Source organism: Salvelinus sp. IW2-2015, linkage group LG1, assembly GCF_002910315.2.
Source record: "Salvelinus sp. IW2-2015 linkage group LG1, ASM291031v2, whole genome shotgun sequence".
In the NCBI taxonomy this organism is placed as follows: Eukaryota; Metazoa; Chordata; class Actinopteri; order Salmoniformes; family Salmonidae; genus Salvelinus; species Salvelinus sp. IW2-2015.
The window spans coordinates 23,820,794-23,837,730 of NC_036838.1; the positions used below are offsets into that span (position 1 = coordinate 23,820,794).

General features: G+C 43.3%; 1 protein-coding gene across 2 annotated transcripts; it reads left to right on the forward strand.

Annotated features, from left to right (window-relative positions):
- The first annotated feature begins 50 nt into the window (after window positions 1–50).
- LOC111963065 (NCK-interacting protein with SH3 domain) lies at window positions 51–16,668 on the forward strand. 2 transcript variants are annotated; one of them, XM_023986284.2, is made up of 13 exons: window positions 51–419; window positions 7,692–7,804; window positions 10,288–10,465; window positions 10,588–10,663; window positions 10,845–11,395; window positions 12,841–13,011; window positions 13,328–13,414; window positions 13,600–13,738; window positions 14,048–14,128; window positions 14,365–14,493; window positions 15,228–15,317; window positions 15,429–15,601; window positions 15,791–16,668. In XM_023986284.2, exons 1-13 carry the CDS (start codon window positions 249–251, stop codon window positions 16,004–16,006), a joined length of 2,175 nt encoding a protein of 724 aa, XP_023842052.1. In that variant the 5' UTR covers window positions 51–248; the 3' UTR covers window positions 16,007–16,668. The 2 variants fall into 2 exon arrangements, with proteins under 2 accessions (XP_023842052.1, XP_023842059.1); XM_023986291.2 differs by having other exon boundaries at window positions 10,848–11,395.
- Window positions 16,669–16,937: the final 269 nt, after the last annotated feature.

Genomic DNA, 16,937 nt, shown 5'->3' on the forward strand with positions numbered 1-16,937 from the left:
TTGTTCTGCGTGGGTGCGTGCGCGCCCCCTACTGTGTTTACGGGACAAGCTTGAAACGGTCAAGTCGCAAATTGGATTTTACAATGTAAATAGAAAGCAGGAGAATCATTCGCGAAGTCGTAAATATCTATTTAAAATTACCTAAGACTGGGTACATCAGTTATTTACTGAACTAGCTAATTGTGCATTTGCTGAAACAGTCATATCGGTGTTTTTAGGAATTACAACTGGTTTAAAACAGAATAAATATGTATCGGTCTCTGTATGCTTTCCGATCCGCGGAGCCCAACTCGCTCCACTTCGGGGCCGGGGAGGGCTTTCTGATCCTGGAACGCAGCAACAAACACTGGTGGCTCGGCTCGCGCTGCAGTTCGGGCGAAACCGGCTACGTTCCCGCTTCTTACATCGAAAGGATTCAGGTATGTTTAACGGATTTTTCACTTTCTCGATTAGTGAAAGTGGGACGTGGATTTTGACAAGCAGGTCCTCCATGCTAGCTTGTTAGCATGATAAAAGAGTGGACCACAGAGAATTGAACGAGGAGGCGAGGTCCAATTGGTGCGTGCATTCCAATAGACCTCACTGCAGTTACTTTTGTGGCTTTCAAGTGACGGTTCTCCCTGAATGGGAGACATGAGACAGATCATTTTGCTCTACTGCATTGCCTGTGCCTCAGTTGTTTCTCATGAATCAAATCAAATTGTATTGGTCACATACACATATTTAGCAGATTTTATTGCGGGTGTAGCGAAATGCTTGTGTTCCTACCTTGAACAGTGCAGTAATATCTAACAAATCATAACAATACACACAMATCTAAAAGTAAAAGAATGGAATTAAGAAATATATAAATATTAGGACGAGTAATGCCGGAGTGGCATTGACTAAAATACAGTACAATAGAATACAGTACATACATATGAAATGAGTAAAGCAGAATGTAAACATTATCATACTAGACTTTTTGCTGTATTATTAAACAGTATTTTCCACATTCAATACGCTATGCTAACGTTTACATGTTAACAAAAATATGTTTAGAATAAATCAAAATGTTTCAAATGGGTTMATGAGAGAGGCTCAGAGAGGCTTGGCAAGTTCGCAATGCCATCTGGGTGTGCACCGCAGGGGTCGTTGCGACATAAGCCAAAATTGTATGAAAATGTGGCGCAGCGTCTATCATTTGTGTGTCACGCGCATCTCAGATCTCGTGACTGATGTGAGATTAGAGCAAGTACAGTACATATGATATATTGCTAAACACAAATACAACTGTAATCAAATGTCTTATGCTTTCTATGGAGATAGGGAATTAACTGTGCCAAATATAGGTCAGTTAGGAAGTTGTAATAGTAGAATGCACAAGGTGCAATTTCGAATTTGGATTTTGCATCATCAGTTCCTCTTCTCATGTTAGTTGTTGCATACCTTAGAGAGCTATTTATAAGTTGTCAGAAATGTCCAGATCAACTAGCCCATGTCAGCTAATGTTTTTTTTATTTAGGTTTTTTAGCCCATAGATAWKGTTGTAATTTTTTGGTCACTCATATCACATGAGACATGGCAAAATGTATAGAATTGCAAGAAATGTAGCTTTAAAACTGCAACATTTTCTTTGTACCCCATGACAAAATGTGTAGAATTGCAGCAAATAAGCTTTAAACCTGCAAAATGTTCTCCACTAACAAGAGAGGTGTGAACATTTTGTGGCATGAACAGTGCTTGTGCCCATAAAAATAGACCTGGCACGTGCGCGGCAGGTGGGGCGTGAGATGTTCCCCAATGCTGGAAGGGGGGCCCCAAGTGAAAAAGTTTGTGAACCCCTGAGTTAGAGCTATGCTTAGATTGTGACAGAATACAGCTACTCTTACAGATTCATGCATGCATCCATTAGCCTGAGATGTACTCTTAAGGAGCCTACCGTTTCTCCTTAAAAAACTGAATTTTAGGACCCCTTTAGGTATAAAAAAAAAACGACTACTGTAGCCAGTAGAAACGCATTGAATAACACATTCATAAATGGCTCAGTAAATATTTACGTTTTTTCAGATACATATTTAACCTCTTATTTTTGTGGACACAAACCTACCTCCATACTTCCATTMATTTGTATGGGTTACCTTTAGACGAGTCTCGTGACACTGAAAACGGAGACCACCACCGTGAGAGTGTCTCCTTTCCACATTGGAGTCATATTTAGGGTTGCAAAGGGTCGGAAACTATCCGGTAAATTTCCGGTAAATTAAGCCCAGGAATTTTGCTTAAATTCATCAAAAAAAGTTAGCTCATAGCTGTGAACCTTTTTTTTTGTGGGATACACATAAGGCAATTCTAGGTCTTGGGGTATATTTTGGTTAAACTATCCCCAATTCAATGGAATTGCAACCCTCTGCATGCGCAGTGCACTCTTCCATCACATGTACAGTTGATTCTCAAGATCTTGCACATTAATGAGATGCTATTGAGCCCACACTACTACACTGTCTGAGCCAAGGACTACATGCTTTCTGGTAAGTTTTCATTACAAGACTGGGTGGGGTAAATATATTTATGACATACATAATTTTTTGTTAACTAGTAAATAGTAGCCTACAGCAAAGTGTGTTTAAATAATTTCTAGCTTGTTAACAACTTCTGCTAGTTGGTTTCTGCTACMATGTGGGTTTTTAGCTTGCTTGAGCCTGCTAACTGAGGAGTGTTAATTCACCTGTTTCCATACATGTTTCATTTTAAAACATTTATYTTACAAAGGAGTTGTTTAATCCAACTGCTAACTATTTATCTGTACATGGAATTGTATTAGCTTTTTTTTCTTTTTCTTTTCTTACAAATGTTTTCCTAATCTTTACAGGAAAATGCCACAGGCACTATSTGATGTGTGGAGACATTTCACTGCAGCTAATGTAGAAGGAAAAGCTGTGTACATTTGCAAATAATGCGCCAAATCATATGTGAAGAATGGAACACATCTGGCCAAGTGCATAAAGTTCCATCAGCACTCACAACAAGCAACCTCTGACAAAAGTCCCTCTACTTCTATTCGTGGTGAAAATGATGAATCAGACACATTATCGATAGCAACAGCTCATGGTCCTCCTGGAATCAGAAGTTTTTTTGACTCAATGGAGGAATGTGGTCAGAGAAATGCGAATKAATGTCTTRCTCGAGCTGTGTATGCAACTGGTTCACCTCTGATGCTCACAGGCAATGTGTATTGGAAGAGATTTCTGAATGTTCTTCACCCAGCATACACCCCTCCCAACCATGCTTGCTTTATCTACTTATTTGCTGGATGCAGAGTTCAACAGAGTTCAAGTGAAGGTCAAGCAAATCATAGAGAAAGYAGACTGTATTGCAATCATCTCTGATGGGTGGTCGAATGTTCGTGGGCAAGGAATAATKAACTACATCATCTCCACCCCATCAACCAGTATTCTACAAGAGCACAGACACAAGGGACAACAGACACACTGGTCTCTACATTGCAGATGAGCTGAAGGCAGTTATCAATGACCTTGAACCACAGAAGGTATTTGTACTGGTGATAGACAATGCTGTGAACATGAAGGCTGTTTGGTCTAAAGTGTAGGAGTCCTTCCTACCATCACATCACACCCATTGGCTGTGCTGCTCATGCATTGAATCTGCTCCTCAAGGACATCGTGGCACTGAAAACAATGGACACTCTACAAGAGAGCCAAGGAAATGCTTATGTATRTGAAGGGTCATCAAGTTATAGCACCAAAGTGAGAAGAATAAGAGCACCACATTGAAGCTGCCCAGCAACAACCATTKGGGTGGTGTTGTCATCATGTTTGACAGTCTCCTGGAGGGGAAGGAGTCTCTCCAAGAAATGGCCATATCACAGTCTGCTGATATGGACAGCCCCATCAAGAGGATCCTTCTGGATGATGTATTTTGTGAGAGAGTGGGAAGCARCCTGAAACTCCTGAAACCTATWGTAGTAGCCATTGCACGGATTGAGGGAGACAATGCCATCCTGTCTGATGTTTAGACTCTACTCTGTAAGAGAAGAAATCTGYACTGCCCTGCCCACTTCACTGTTGCTCCAAGCAGAGGAAACTGCAGTTCTGAAATACGGCAAAAAGCATCAAGACTTCTGCCTGAAGCCCATACACGCCGCAGCATACATGTTGGACACCAAGTATGCTGGCAAGAGCATCCTGTCTGGTGCAGAGATCAACAAGGCCATCACTATCGTGTCTTGCCTCCTTGGCCTGGATAAGGGCAAGGTTCTTGGCAGTCTGGCRAAGTACACTTCCAAGCAAGGGCTTTGGTATGGAGATGCAATATGGCAGTCGTGCCAACATATCTCATCAGCCACCTGGTGAAAGGGACTTTGTGGATCTGAGTCTCTTTCCCCTGTTGCCTCTATCATCCTCTAAATCCCACCAACATCAGCCGCTTCAGAGCGCAACTGGTCCTTGTTTGGGAACACACACACCAAAGCACGCAACAGGCTGACTAATACAAGGGTTGAAAATTGGTGGGCATCCGGGCAAATTTTAGGCTTTTTGAGCCTGACAACGAGCCATCCTCAACAAGGTTGGAAAGTGACAGTGAAGATGAGGCCTCAGAGTCTGATGTTCAAGAGGTGGACTTTGAGGAGGTCCAGGGAGAATACATGAAAGCCTGAGAGGAAGACAACCAAAGCTTTAGTTTCTAGACTATCATTTTACAGAACTTTGTTGAAAACGTTTTTGGGAGCTGCGATGGATCATTCAATATTCCMTTTCTTTTGTTGTTTAGTGAAATCATCCCATGTGAAGAGTCAACTAATTTAATTAAAGTTAAATTCGTAAAACAAAAATTGGAATCATTGAGTTTATAAACCCTCCAAACAAACATGGTCTCTTTTTTTGCTTTCCTGAGTAAGGTAGGTGTTTCAGCCTAGCTCAGTGCTTTCCATGGTTGTGGAGCAGCCAGCGGAAAATAAGGAGCGTAGGGGTTGGTAATGCTCTCTAGATGCACCGTGATTGGCTCAGTGTTCTGTCACTCATGGGGACACTACCTCACTGCCAAATCTAAGGGTAGACCTCGAAAATTCARGCCCCTTGGGTGCTGCCATAGAGTTACATTAGAGGTGACCATCCAAGAAGGCTCAAGGTAATTGGCSACATAAAATGTCAAATCATGTTATCTACAGTAGCTTTGATTGGACTGATGTTAACATCATACTTTCAAAATCTTAGCTAGCAGTCRTCATTATGAGTCAAGTCRACAATCTATTGGCAAATCCTTTTTAATCCTTGTCATATGAAGAGAAATTATAGATAAAACGCATCAGTGCTCATCGGCCCTTGGACATAAACATTACACAATAAGTTGAAAATCGCAAATTGAGTGGTTTGTAAGGAATCAGAGGCTAACTGCAATCACTAGCCTGCTATTCAGTGGAGTGGATGTGTAGTCCCAATTCTGGGTTTAAGGGTCTCTTTTCCAAGTTTAAAATGCTAAACATTCAGCATTGGCCATGCTGTCAATCCAGCATGATTTCAGCCGCGCTCAAAACAACTGAACTGAGAAATCTGATTACAGCGAATTCAAGACAACTGGGAACTCGGGGAAAAAACTAGCTCCGACTGGGAAAGTACGTTTTGAATGGTCATCCAACTCAGAATTGTAAATCGGGAGCTCGGGCCTCTTTCTAGAGCTACGACCTGAAGATCACTGACGTCATCCTGATTCGACCTTATTTTTTTCCGAGTTCCCACCCAAAAATCCAGAGAATGCCAGACTTTGATGACAAAGTTAGATGACAAAATTTGCCCACGAAGGACCGCTGCGCCACCGTCCTGTTCAAGTAAGCACAGCACAACAAGGTGAGTCCAAAAATGTTTTGTATGCTGCTGCATAAATTATGTCATATGCCAGGGAGATATGTATACTGTAGCTAAGAAAGTAATACTACTTAATTCCGCCTGCTGTTCAGACTTGGTGGTGCACATGTAGCCTATAACCTGTTTTAGGGAAATGTAATCATTGAATATTGAAAGAGCTTTCATTGTCTGCTTATATGCCCACTTTATTTATCCTTTGGTTCTGACTTGGTGTACAGGGAGAACACTGTAAGAACACCCGATGTTCTGAATTCTGTTGCTGTACATTTCAAAAGTGCTGAACAAATAGATATATTGACTACGTCCCTCCTAGCTCGCTCATTAATGTCTTAATCAAAGTTATGTGTTGCCTCTTATCCGCTCATCGTTCTCTTATGCCATAGTTTGTACATCTCAATTGTCAGTAGAAACCACATTTGTTTAAGCAAGTCAGTCATATCAGCTATGTTAAAAAAAAAAAGTAAATTAGTCTGAATGAACTGTTTCGTTGCCAGACAAGGCTCCGCTGATAGCCAAGTATAGCAGTGGTAAGGTGTTGGGACAGCTTTATGTAGATCCTAACAGTTTGTGTGCACCGTTTGTCACTGTTATAGTGCAATTCATCTATTGTTTAGTGTTGTGTTGTGTAGTGGCTTTGCTGGCACGCATCCCCAAAATGTTTTCATTTGTTTGCCCCACCAAGATTTACATGCTAAAATCGCCACTGGTTTCATGGTCTGGCAAACACCGCTGTAGCTCGGCCAACTTCRACCGCAGATGCGGAAGGCCGACATTGGCAAATGCAGTAGATTGAGACGCATATATCTCTAGCTTAAACTGACGGATTTTGATGGGGATTTATTTGTTCCTTAGCCAAATGCTCCATCTAAACGTGAATCAATTCTCTATTGCGGTACGGTTCTAGAAACATAAAGCCCTTTACTTTCATATCACATCAAAATAATTTCACAAATGCAAAATATACACWTACACTCACTGTTTTAACYGGATTGAACACAGTTGCAGCCAACAGTATTTTTCAGTGACAACACATTTCTGTTGGCCKTCTTCCATAACACACAGGTGTCGGGAGCATACTAGATAGCTAATTAGCCCATGTGGTCCCTCTGTCTCCCGTCTGTCTTCCGCAAACACGCGCCATAACATGGATATATGGCCGTGTGGGAACACTAACCGTAACTCTATAAAGGTGTGTATCAATGTAACCTTTTGTTTTATGAAAGTTATTTCTCGCCGATATGAAAGAGAAGGTCCTTATGCTTCCGAAACCGTACAGCAAGCGACGTGTGTTAATGTTCAAACCTAGTGTCGGGGCTCTTAAAAAAATTAAAATACAGAAGACACCTTCCTCCAATGACTCTTATGTGTAATGTAATGGAACTGAGAGTCATGATCAAGGGCTAGCATCCCATATGATGTCATAGCCACACAGATGGATGCTCCAATGCACTTTTATTGAGTCAGTGTGAACTGCTTGTTTCTGAGTGTGTTTTGCTGAAATTTCATCTGACTAATCAGTCAAACGAAACAATGCTGAAACAGACCGATATTCAGTGTGCATTCTCTGACTGTGCAGCGGGATTTGCTGTGTCTGTCCGAGTGTGTCCCTGCCTGGGTCGTGTAGTAGGTATGTTCCTGTTCAAGAGGGTTTGATTTTGGTTAGATAACTGTGCTGTCCTAGATTTTCCGCCCGGAGTCCCATTTTGCCTTCCAGCCAAATGTTTTGTTTGTTTTTGTTTCCAGTTTCATAATAATGAATGCTGATTATGAATATTTCACTATCTCTCTCTCTCTCTCTCTCTCTCTGCACTCCTTTCCTCTGTTCTTCAGGCTCCGGAGCAGGATGAAGTGTTACAGTCTATCGACAGGGCCATCGAAGGGATCCATAACGTGGCCATGAAGAACGGGGGCAAATACAACCTGGAGCAGCGAGACGTGCTACAGTGAGTGCAACATTAGCATGCACACAAACACACACAGATGCATACACACACACACACGCACACGCACACGCACACTCACGCACACACATTTTCCCATTCAGGCACGTGCACAGATAGGGCTCTACCTGTGCAGAGCACATGCCCCTTTGCCCTTCCAGTCTCCAAAGTGCCCTTTTCGGTGGTAATAAAATTCCCCCCCAAATGTTTTATTTTTTCAGAAATGTTTTGGTCATTTTTCTTCGGAACCCACTGCCCGCAAGTCATCGTCAAGTCATTTCAGCAAGTCATGACACCATTTCAGATTGTTCTGAAATGGTTTCTGTAATTAGAAACAGATACGATAAGCATTCCTGTTACRTTTGTTGAAAGACAATTTGAACTAAGAAAATTGATTGAACCCAAATTTGACATTTCAATTGATAGGATTCATATAATATTCAATAAATATAGTACCCAACATCCGATTTGGAACAAACCTCTTCATAACAATGAAGTCATCCACGGACCCCCAACACCAAGACTACCCCAACGGCCAGTATACAGTATCAGTTCTCTATGTTTGACAAGTAGTGTATTGCTGGTTTTGTTTATTCATACTATGTAATCTCAGTGAATTTAATGATGTCCCCCCCTGTTCAGAGAAATTAGCCATTGAAGTCGCTTGCATTTCCCCTCATAAATTAGTGAAAGTACACCGTTTTGCCCACTGATGCTGCTGTTCCTGCTACTGCCACACCCTTTTATCAATTTTACTGGTCTCTTGTATGTATCAAGTGGATCACAATTTTTTTTGTTGCAACATTGGGTAGAAAACCAATAGCTTTTGCTCATGTAGAAAATCAATTGTGTGGTCATCCTCGCAAGTCAAGCCAGTCCTCCATGAATGCAATTCAGTTTGTCCAAACCTCTCGCCCACACGACGGCCGGTTGGACGTACTGCCAAATTCTCTAAAACAACATTTTAGACGGCAAGTGGTAGAGAAATKAACATTAAATTCTCTGGCACAGCTCTGGTGGACATTCCTGCAGTCAGCATGCCAATTTCACGCTCCCTCAAAACTTGARACATCTTTGGCGTTGTCTGACAAAASTGCACRTTTTAGAGAGGCATTTTATTGTCCCCAGCACACGGTGCACTTGTGTAATGATCATGCTATTTAATCAGCTTCTTGATATTCCACACCTGTCTGGTTGATGGATTATTTTGGCAAAGAAGAAATGCTCACTAACAGAKATGTAAAATTTTAGWAAAATACACTTKTTTGTGGAACATTTCTSKGATATTTTATTTCAGCTCRTGAAACACGGGACCAACACTTTACATGTTTAATTKATATTTTTGTTCAGTGTAGTATGAATAAACAATACACCAAGCCACAGCTTTATACTACTTGTCAAACATAGAGAACTTATACTGTATACTTGCCGTTGGTGTGGGGTGTGGTGGGTCCGTGGGTAGCTTTTGGCATTTTATTTGGTCTCCCTCATGTCTCACTCATTGTTTGGAAGAATTTTTGTACAAATCGGATGTTAGTTACTATATTTGTTAAATATTATATCAATTCTATAAATGAAAAGGGCCAATTTGTGTGAAATCAGTTAGCTTAATTTCTCAGAGATCAAAATAATGTTGCAGGAATTCTAATCTTATCTGTTTCTAACTACAGAAATTATATCAGAATAATCTGAGATGGTGGGTGTCGAAATCCTATTTCTTGTGGAATGACGCAGAGGTAAATCACAATCAGTAAAATAAATCAGGCTAGCTAACTAGCAGTTTTACATCAGTCATCAACGTCATGATCAGCTGATGGACTTTACAGAAAAACCACATGATTTTACGTGTTGAAAATTACATGATTTCACGTGAAATCAGGCCCGCTTTCACRTGTAGTTTCATGTTGCTTGACATTTTTTCACGTTATCACATTAACTTCACACAAGATCACATGAAAACATGTGTTTTTGGAACACTACACGTGTACACGTCAAATACATGTGTTTTTTCTGTAAGTGAGCCCACCCTTTTTTTCACAATGTCAATAATGTCTTTAGGAGGCACTGTAACTAGATTGATTACAATTGGTGATGATGAGTGAGTGTTGCAGAAATAAATTGGCCTATGTAAAAAATAAAAAATAAAAATAAAAATGTTTTGGCTACTGAGGCATTTAGAGCACCTGTCCCCTGAAAAGGTCTGTGCACGGCCCTGCTCCTATTGTTATACCATACACAACCACGCATGCAAACTAGTTTCATGTTGTCTGATATTTGAATGGTCACTATGTAGAATCGTCATGCTGCAGGTTCCTGATTGGTGCATCTTCTGCATTGTGATCAGTTATCTTCATAAGCTCCATCTGAAATAGCCCCCTATTCATTATTTAGCCTGGTCCACTATTTTAGTAGTATTAAATGCTGTTTCAGACATAGCCACTGTCTCTCTCTCTCTCTCTCTCTCTCTCTGTGTCTGTCTGGAACAGGAAGTTGATCCATCACAGGAAGGAGACCCTGTCAAGGCGAAGTCCAACTTCATCCAGTCACAAGCAGGGCCTGCCCTCATCTACCAGCGAACTGTCCCTCAGCCACACCCCTCAACCACCCAATGGTGTCAGTCGCACCCTGTTCGAGAGTACCGACAATCTTCAAGGGCTTTACCAGGTATTGCAGTATTCGTACACACCTGAACAAGAATACTTCATAGTCAATTTTTTGAGGAACCTGAGACAAGTGCATGCACATAAATATCCTGATATTTACTGATTTACTCTTCTTTCTTGCAGGTGCCTCCTCAGCCCCGCCGTGCAGCACCCATAACCCCTCCCCCTCCTGAGAAACAAAGAGCCAGCCGACGCCCAGGTGACTGTCTCACTATCACCATGGAGACGCAGAGCTACTCATCTTCTATCCGGACACACACAAGCGCACACACACACGCACACATATACACACTACTCATGCAATCTACTGCAACATTACTTCTACACTGACTCTATCCTCTCCCGCACTTCCTTAGTTTTCCTTGTTCTCTCGTTCTCAGCAGAGTTTTCCATTCCTCCACCTCCTGGCCCTACCCCTCCTGCCGGGACTGGCCTGTCCCCCTCGGTCAGCTCCGCCTCCCTGGACTCTGTCTCCTCCCACTCGGTGGTGTCCTCTGATGTCAGCCTGACAAGCGTTGCCAGCACCCCGCCCCCAGTGCCAAGCCGTGTGAAGCCCCCACCCCATCCTCCAGACGACCTGCCCCCCTCTACCCCCTCTCCCCAGCCAGTTCCCTCAAAGAAGGGCCATGCCCCCCAACCACCACCACAGCCCACTCCACCACCACAGCCCAGCACCGAGGACCAAACAGAAACCGACTGGCCTCTTGCCCCGCCCTCTGTCGCTGAAAGCACCCCCGGCAGCCCCTCTAACTCAGAGCCTGTTCCCGGGACAACAGGGGCGGAGCTTATCGAGCTGGTTCGGAGCAACACGGGCCTGAGTTACGAGCTGTCTCGGGTGGCGGTGGGTGTGGTCGTGGGTCACCTGCAGACCACCCTTCCTCAAGCCTCCTCTGCCTTAGAGAAGGTCCTCCTCTCATTGGTAGAGAGCAAGGTCAGTCACGTAACCGTATAGTCGTAGGATGTCAACTAACTTGCTCCAATATATGGAATTTCATGTTAGGACTGTGTTATAACCACACCTTCCAGAACAGGGTTCTCCAACTGGCAGCCCGCTGAACGAATTTTGGCTGCAATGATTTTAAGTTTTCAGAGTAATTTTTTATTTTTTTYCYCATTTTTATTGTTGGACATAAAAGACTGTAAAAACACCAGCWWATCAGCTCAAAGTGATTATAATTTTGAAAATTTGTTCCAAAGTATTCCCACATAATAGAGATTATATGTGATCCTATACAAATGTAACCAAGATTTGAAATTTGTATTTGTATTAAGGCTCCCCATTTAAGGCTCCCTCTTCCTGTGGTCCAGCAACATTAAGGCAGTTATATACAASAAAAAATATATTACATGACATTACATTTCATAACACTTTTCACAACACATGAAGTGTGTTCCCTCAGGCCACTACTCTACTATCACATATCTACATGACAAAATCCATGTGTACGTGTCTGTACTGTAGAGCGTGTGTCATATCATGTGTATGTGTGTCTCTTCACAGTCCTCGCTGTTCTATAAGGTGTATTTTTATCTGTTTTTGAAATCTGATTCAACTGCTCTATGTAGTACTGTGCACCYCCAAGATTCTGTTCTTGACTTGGGGATTGTGAAGAAACCTCTGGTGGCATGTTTTGTGGGGCATGCATGGGTGTCCGAGCTGTGTGCTAGTAGTTTAGACMGACACCTCTGTGCATTCAGCATGTCAACACTTCTTACAAAAACAAGGAGTGATGAAGTCAATCTCTCCTCCACTTTGAGCCATGAGAGAKTTACATGCATATTATTAATGTTAGATCTCYTTGTACGTTTAAAGGTCAGCCRTGCTRCCCTGTTCTGAGYCAATTGTAATTTTCWGAGGTCCCTCTTTGTGGCAGCTGACCATACTACTGAACAGTAGTCCCGGTGCGAYAAAACTAGGGCCTGTAGGACCTGCCTTGTTGATAGTGTTGTTAAGAAGGCAGAGTAGCGCTTTATTGTGGACAGACTTCTCCCTATCTTAGCTCTACTGTTGTATCAAATTATTACGTTTTGGTCAAATATTATTTATGTTTGGGCTTCTTGCCGTCAATTTGCGGTCTTCAAATGAATTGTAAATTATATACCGGCCCCCTGACCATCCACTCAAGAAAACGTCGGCCTCCGGCTAAAATCTAGTTGACGACCCCTGCTCTAGGAAGTGACGTTGTCAAATGCGCACGTTATACATCCGCGCCTGACGAGAAACTGTACACAAAGAAACCCGGAAAGCCTGCAAACTACAATGCTCTTTATACCGACTATAATTGTGACAATGTTTCCATCCGAAGTGGCTCTTTGGGAGGTCAAACAGATTCCACGTGCACGTAACATACCTCCCCCCCCGACCTCTCCCTGTAGGATCAGAGATCTGCGTTGCCACAGGGACAAGTGTGTCACGATGAACAGCGCCTGGAGGTCATATTAGGCGACCTCGCCCATCACGTCGACGACTCTCAGCAGCGCAGYTGGGCCCTTTACGAAGACCACTCCCTCATCGCATGTTACCTGGAGGAGCTGCTGAAGATACTGGTGAGACACGTGAACTTGGGGACAGTTGACTCGGGGCTGGCACCTGGATAGCGGGTGTGTCCAAAATRGCACCCTATTTCCTGTTTAGCGCACAATATGGAGAATAGGGTTCTGCTTGAGACGGAGCCAAACACTTTCCTTGATTACCTGTTGGGGTTTGATGTGAGAGGACCACTGAGACCTTTGTTGAATCTAAGGAAGTGTGTGTGTGTGTGTGTGTGTGTGTGTGTGTGTGTGTGTGTGTGTGTGTGTGTGTGTGTGTGTGTGTGTGTGTGTGTGTGTGTGTGTGTGTGTGTGTGTGTGTGTCTCCGTCCAGACGGATGCAGATCCAGTGGTGTGTAAGAGGATGTGCAGGGTCAACCACTCTGAGCCAGTGCTGTCACTAGTGTCCTACTATCAGATGGTAAGCGATTCTACTCCCACACCGTCGCTACTGTTCTCCTGTTGCCCACCCAAGAGGACCGCACTATTGTTAAATGTGTTGTTGGTGCTAGGAATGTACTTCATTATCATAGATTGAGTGACGTCTCATTGGCACGTTGTCAGCGATGTGTAACTGTGTGTTACTTCCTGTGTGCCACTGTGCAGGAGCACCGAGTGTCTCTACGCCTGCTGTTGCTTAAGGTGTTTGGGGCGATGTGTAGCCTGGACTCTGCCCTCATCTCCACCCTCCTCAACTCCATCCTGCCCATGGAGCTGGCCAGAGACCTGCAGACTGACACACAGGGTGAGGAGGCCTCCCCTCTCTCTCTCTCTCGCTCTCTTTCTTTCTTTCTTACTTCCTCTGCCTTTCTCTCTCTCCGTCTCACTCTCCATCTGCCTGTCTCTCTCTCTCTCTCGCTGTATCCATCTATTCCTCTGGCATCCATCTCTTTCTTTTCTCTCCCTCTTTGGGACCTTCCTTATGTCTTATGTCTGATTCAGTCTCTATTATTCAGCATATCTGTGCCCCACTATATTTCTTTCATTAATGTGTGTGTGCCTGTATCTCTTTCATTAATGTGTGTGTGCCTGTATCTCTACCCCCCCCCCCCAGAGCATCAGAAGATGTGCTACACATCCTTGGTCCTGACTATGATCTTCTCTATGGGGGAGCAGGTGCCATATCACCACTATGGTACGTGCAATATCCCCTAACCCTTACTATGGTACGTGCAATATCCCCTAACCCCCTTAAATATCACCACTATGGTACGTGCAATATCCCTTAACCCCCTTAAATATCACCACGATATTGCTTTAAAAGCCAAATGTGTCAGCTATAGAAACAAAAGTCCAAAATGTATATATTGATTGATTGATTGATATAATTGACATTTTCTCCTCTCTCTCTCTCCATCCCTCCCTGCACAGAGCACTTAAACGCTAGCTTTGTTCAGTTCCTGCTAGATGTGGTAGAGGAGGGTCTTCCCTCTGACCCCACAGAACAGCTCCCTGACCTCTGCGTCAACCTCATCCTGGCCTTCAACCTGCACCTCACAGGTGAGTCGACAGAGGCTTTAGACAGAGCAAACACCTTTTAGTTTTTAGCCATCTGYAGTTGCTACATSCATTTTGGACTTCACTTCTAAATGATTMATAWGTACCCATTGATTCCTGAAGAACATAACTTATAAACGCCTCATGACGAGCTTAGTTCAACTATCGTACCCCGTCAGAACCCAAAATATAAGCTTGTTTTACTCCAATGTTTGTAAACAAAAGTAGTAGTAAACATACACTGTGTAGTCTCAAAATAAGGTTAAAACTAGAATCGTTATATCATGGATGGTCATTCCTTGCATCCATAGATCTGTCTATAAATGTGAGAGTGGTTACAATTCTCCAGCCCCATCCCTCAGCTTTGTTCCCGAAACATTGACGGGTAAACKCTTTGTYAGTGTTTCAACTGCGGATTGSCACTTTAAAGGGCTACTTGACTACTTTTCAACCTCATATTCATCGTGATCTGCAGCACCATACCAATTTAATAATGTATTTAATCAATGTGAGGTGAAGAAATGGTGACGAGCCCCTTTAATGTGCCATCAGAATAGTGAATCAGGAATGTTCCATATCGACTGCTTTATACTTTGGGATAATAGAGACCCGAGTCCTCTTTTGAAAGATTTTGAATTACTTGAACTGTGTGTGTTTGACCTTCGAAGTGTGGTATTTGTGGTAGTGTAAAGTGTGTTATTTGAAGGTGGATACTGTATGTTCTGTCTCTCTCTCAGTGCCCAGCAGCAACGTGATAATGCAGACTTTGATCAAGAAAAACGTGAAGCTCTTTTCTGAGAAAATAGTGCTGCTACTAAACCGAGGAGGTGAGGCACACACTTGTTAACATGGATTTTATTCAATGCAATTCAATACATTTCAATTCAATATTTTTTTCCCTTTATCTCTCTCTTACTTGGTCTTTCTCTCCTCTCCAGATGACCCTGTGTGTGTCTTTAAACATGCCCCCCCTGCCCCACACTCAGTTCTTAAGTTCCTGCAGGATGTCTTCGCCAGCCGAGACTCTGCTAACATCTTCTACCGCACGGACATGATGGTGATGATAGATATCGCTGTTCGATGCATCTCTGACCTCTCACCTGGGGAAAAGGTGAGACTGATATACACACACACACACACACACCACTCCTCTTTCCATTGGCCAGCCAGCAGGAACCCTCGCCATGACATCATCCCGAACAGGAAAGCGAATGTCCGCTGTATAATGACTGTGTTAATGGCCTCTCGCCCTCTCTCTCTTTCACCTTCCGATCTTTCTTTCTTTTTTTCCTCCTCCCAGTTGAGAATGGAGTACCTCGCGCTCATGCACTCCGTCATGCGCTCCACAGACTACCTGGAGCACCGGCACCGCCTCTCCGACCTGCAGGGCGCGCTGCAGAGGATTCTAAGAGAGGACGACTCGGGAGCGGACGAGGGCGGGTCCACGGCCAAACAGATGGATAAGCTAATAGTGCAGGAGATCTACAAKGAATTCCCTCAGATCAGAGACACCTAGGACGACTGAATATGACAGCGGTGGTGTGCACTCATGAGCCGGTAGTCTGTCTCCTTTATACCGAGGGATGGTACTGTGGCGCTTCCTAGGGTTGACGGAAGGACTGTAGTCAGCTACTTAGTTTCTGAGTGTTACAACCCTCTGTCACACTTTTTACAATTATGACATAAGAGATGGCATGAGCACCAGCTGTCACGGCGGTTGATTGCATCCGTTGTGTCATGATTATGATAATGCTATGTAGCTCTTATGACCGAGGATTCGAGTGAAGTGTTACCCAACAGCATACTGCATTGTGCTTTAAATGTGCTCCCTTGTACTGAGGGACCAAACTGCGGTGTGAACGGAGGGTCTTGTAACCCTGGGACTGGTGTGCTGTATACCGTCTTCTTACTTTCAGTCTATTCATGTGTCTTGATCACTCTTATTCCTCACCACCTGGCATGGCCTCACAGTATGTTACTGAGACAGTTCAAAGAAAAGACAAATTAGGTGATTATACTGATAACAAAACATTCTGGTCCAGTTTCCTAGACACTGATGAAGCCAAGTTCTGGACTGAAAAGSGTGCTCAATGGAGAATCTATATTAACTAGGCTTAATCTGTGTCCTGGAAACCAGACCTCTGACAATAATACATAATACATTCTAGGCTTTGAGGTTAGTTTAATACTCACTATTTATTGCAATGGCAATGCTGCTACATGAGCCTCATTTACCTTAATATCTATGGCTGTGATTCTCTGACTGAGCACAACTTGTGACCTTGCTTTCGCCATTACTTGTGACCCTGCTTTCGCCATTACTTGTGACCTTGCTTTCGCCATTACTTGTGACCTTGCTTTCGCCATTACTTGTGACCTTGCTTTCGCCATTACTTGTGACCTTGCTTTCGCCATTACTTGTGACCTTGCTTTCGCCATTACTTGTT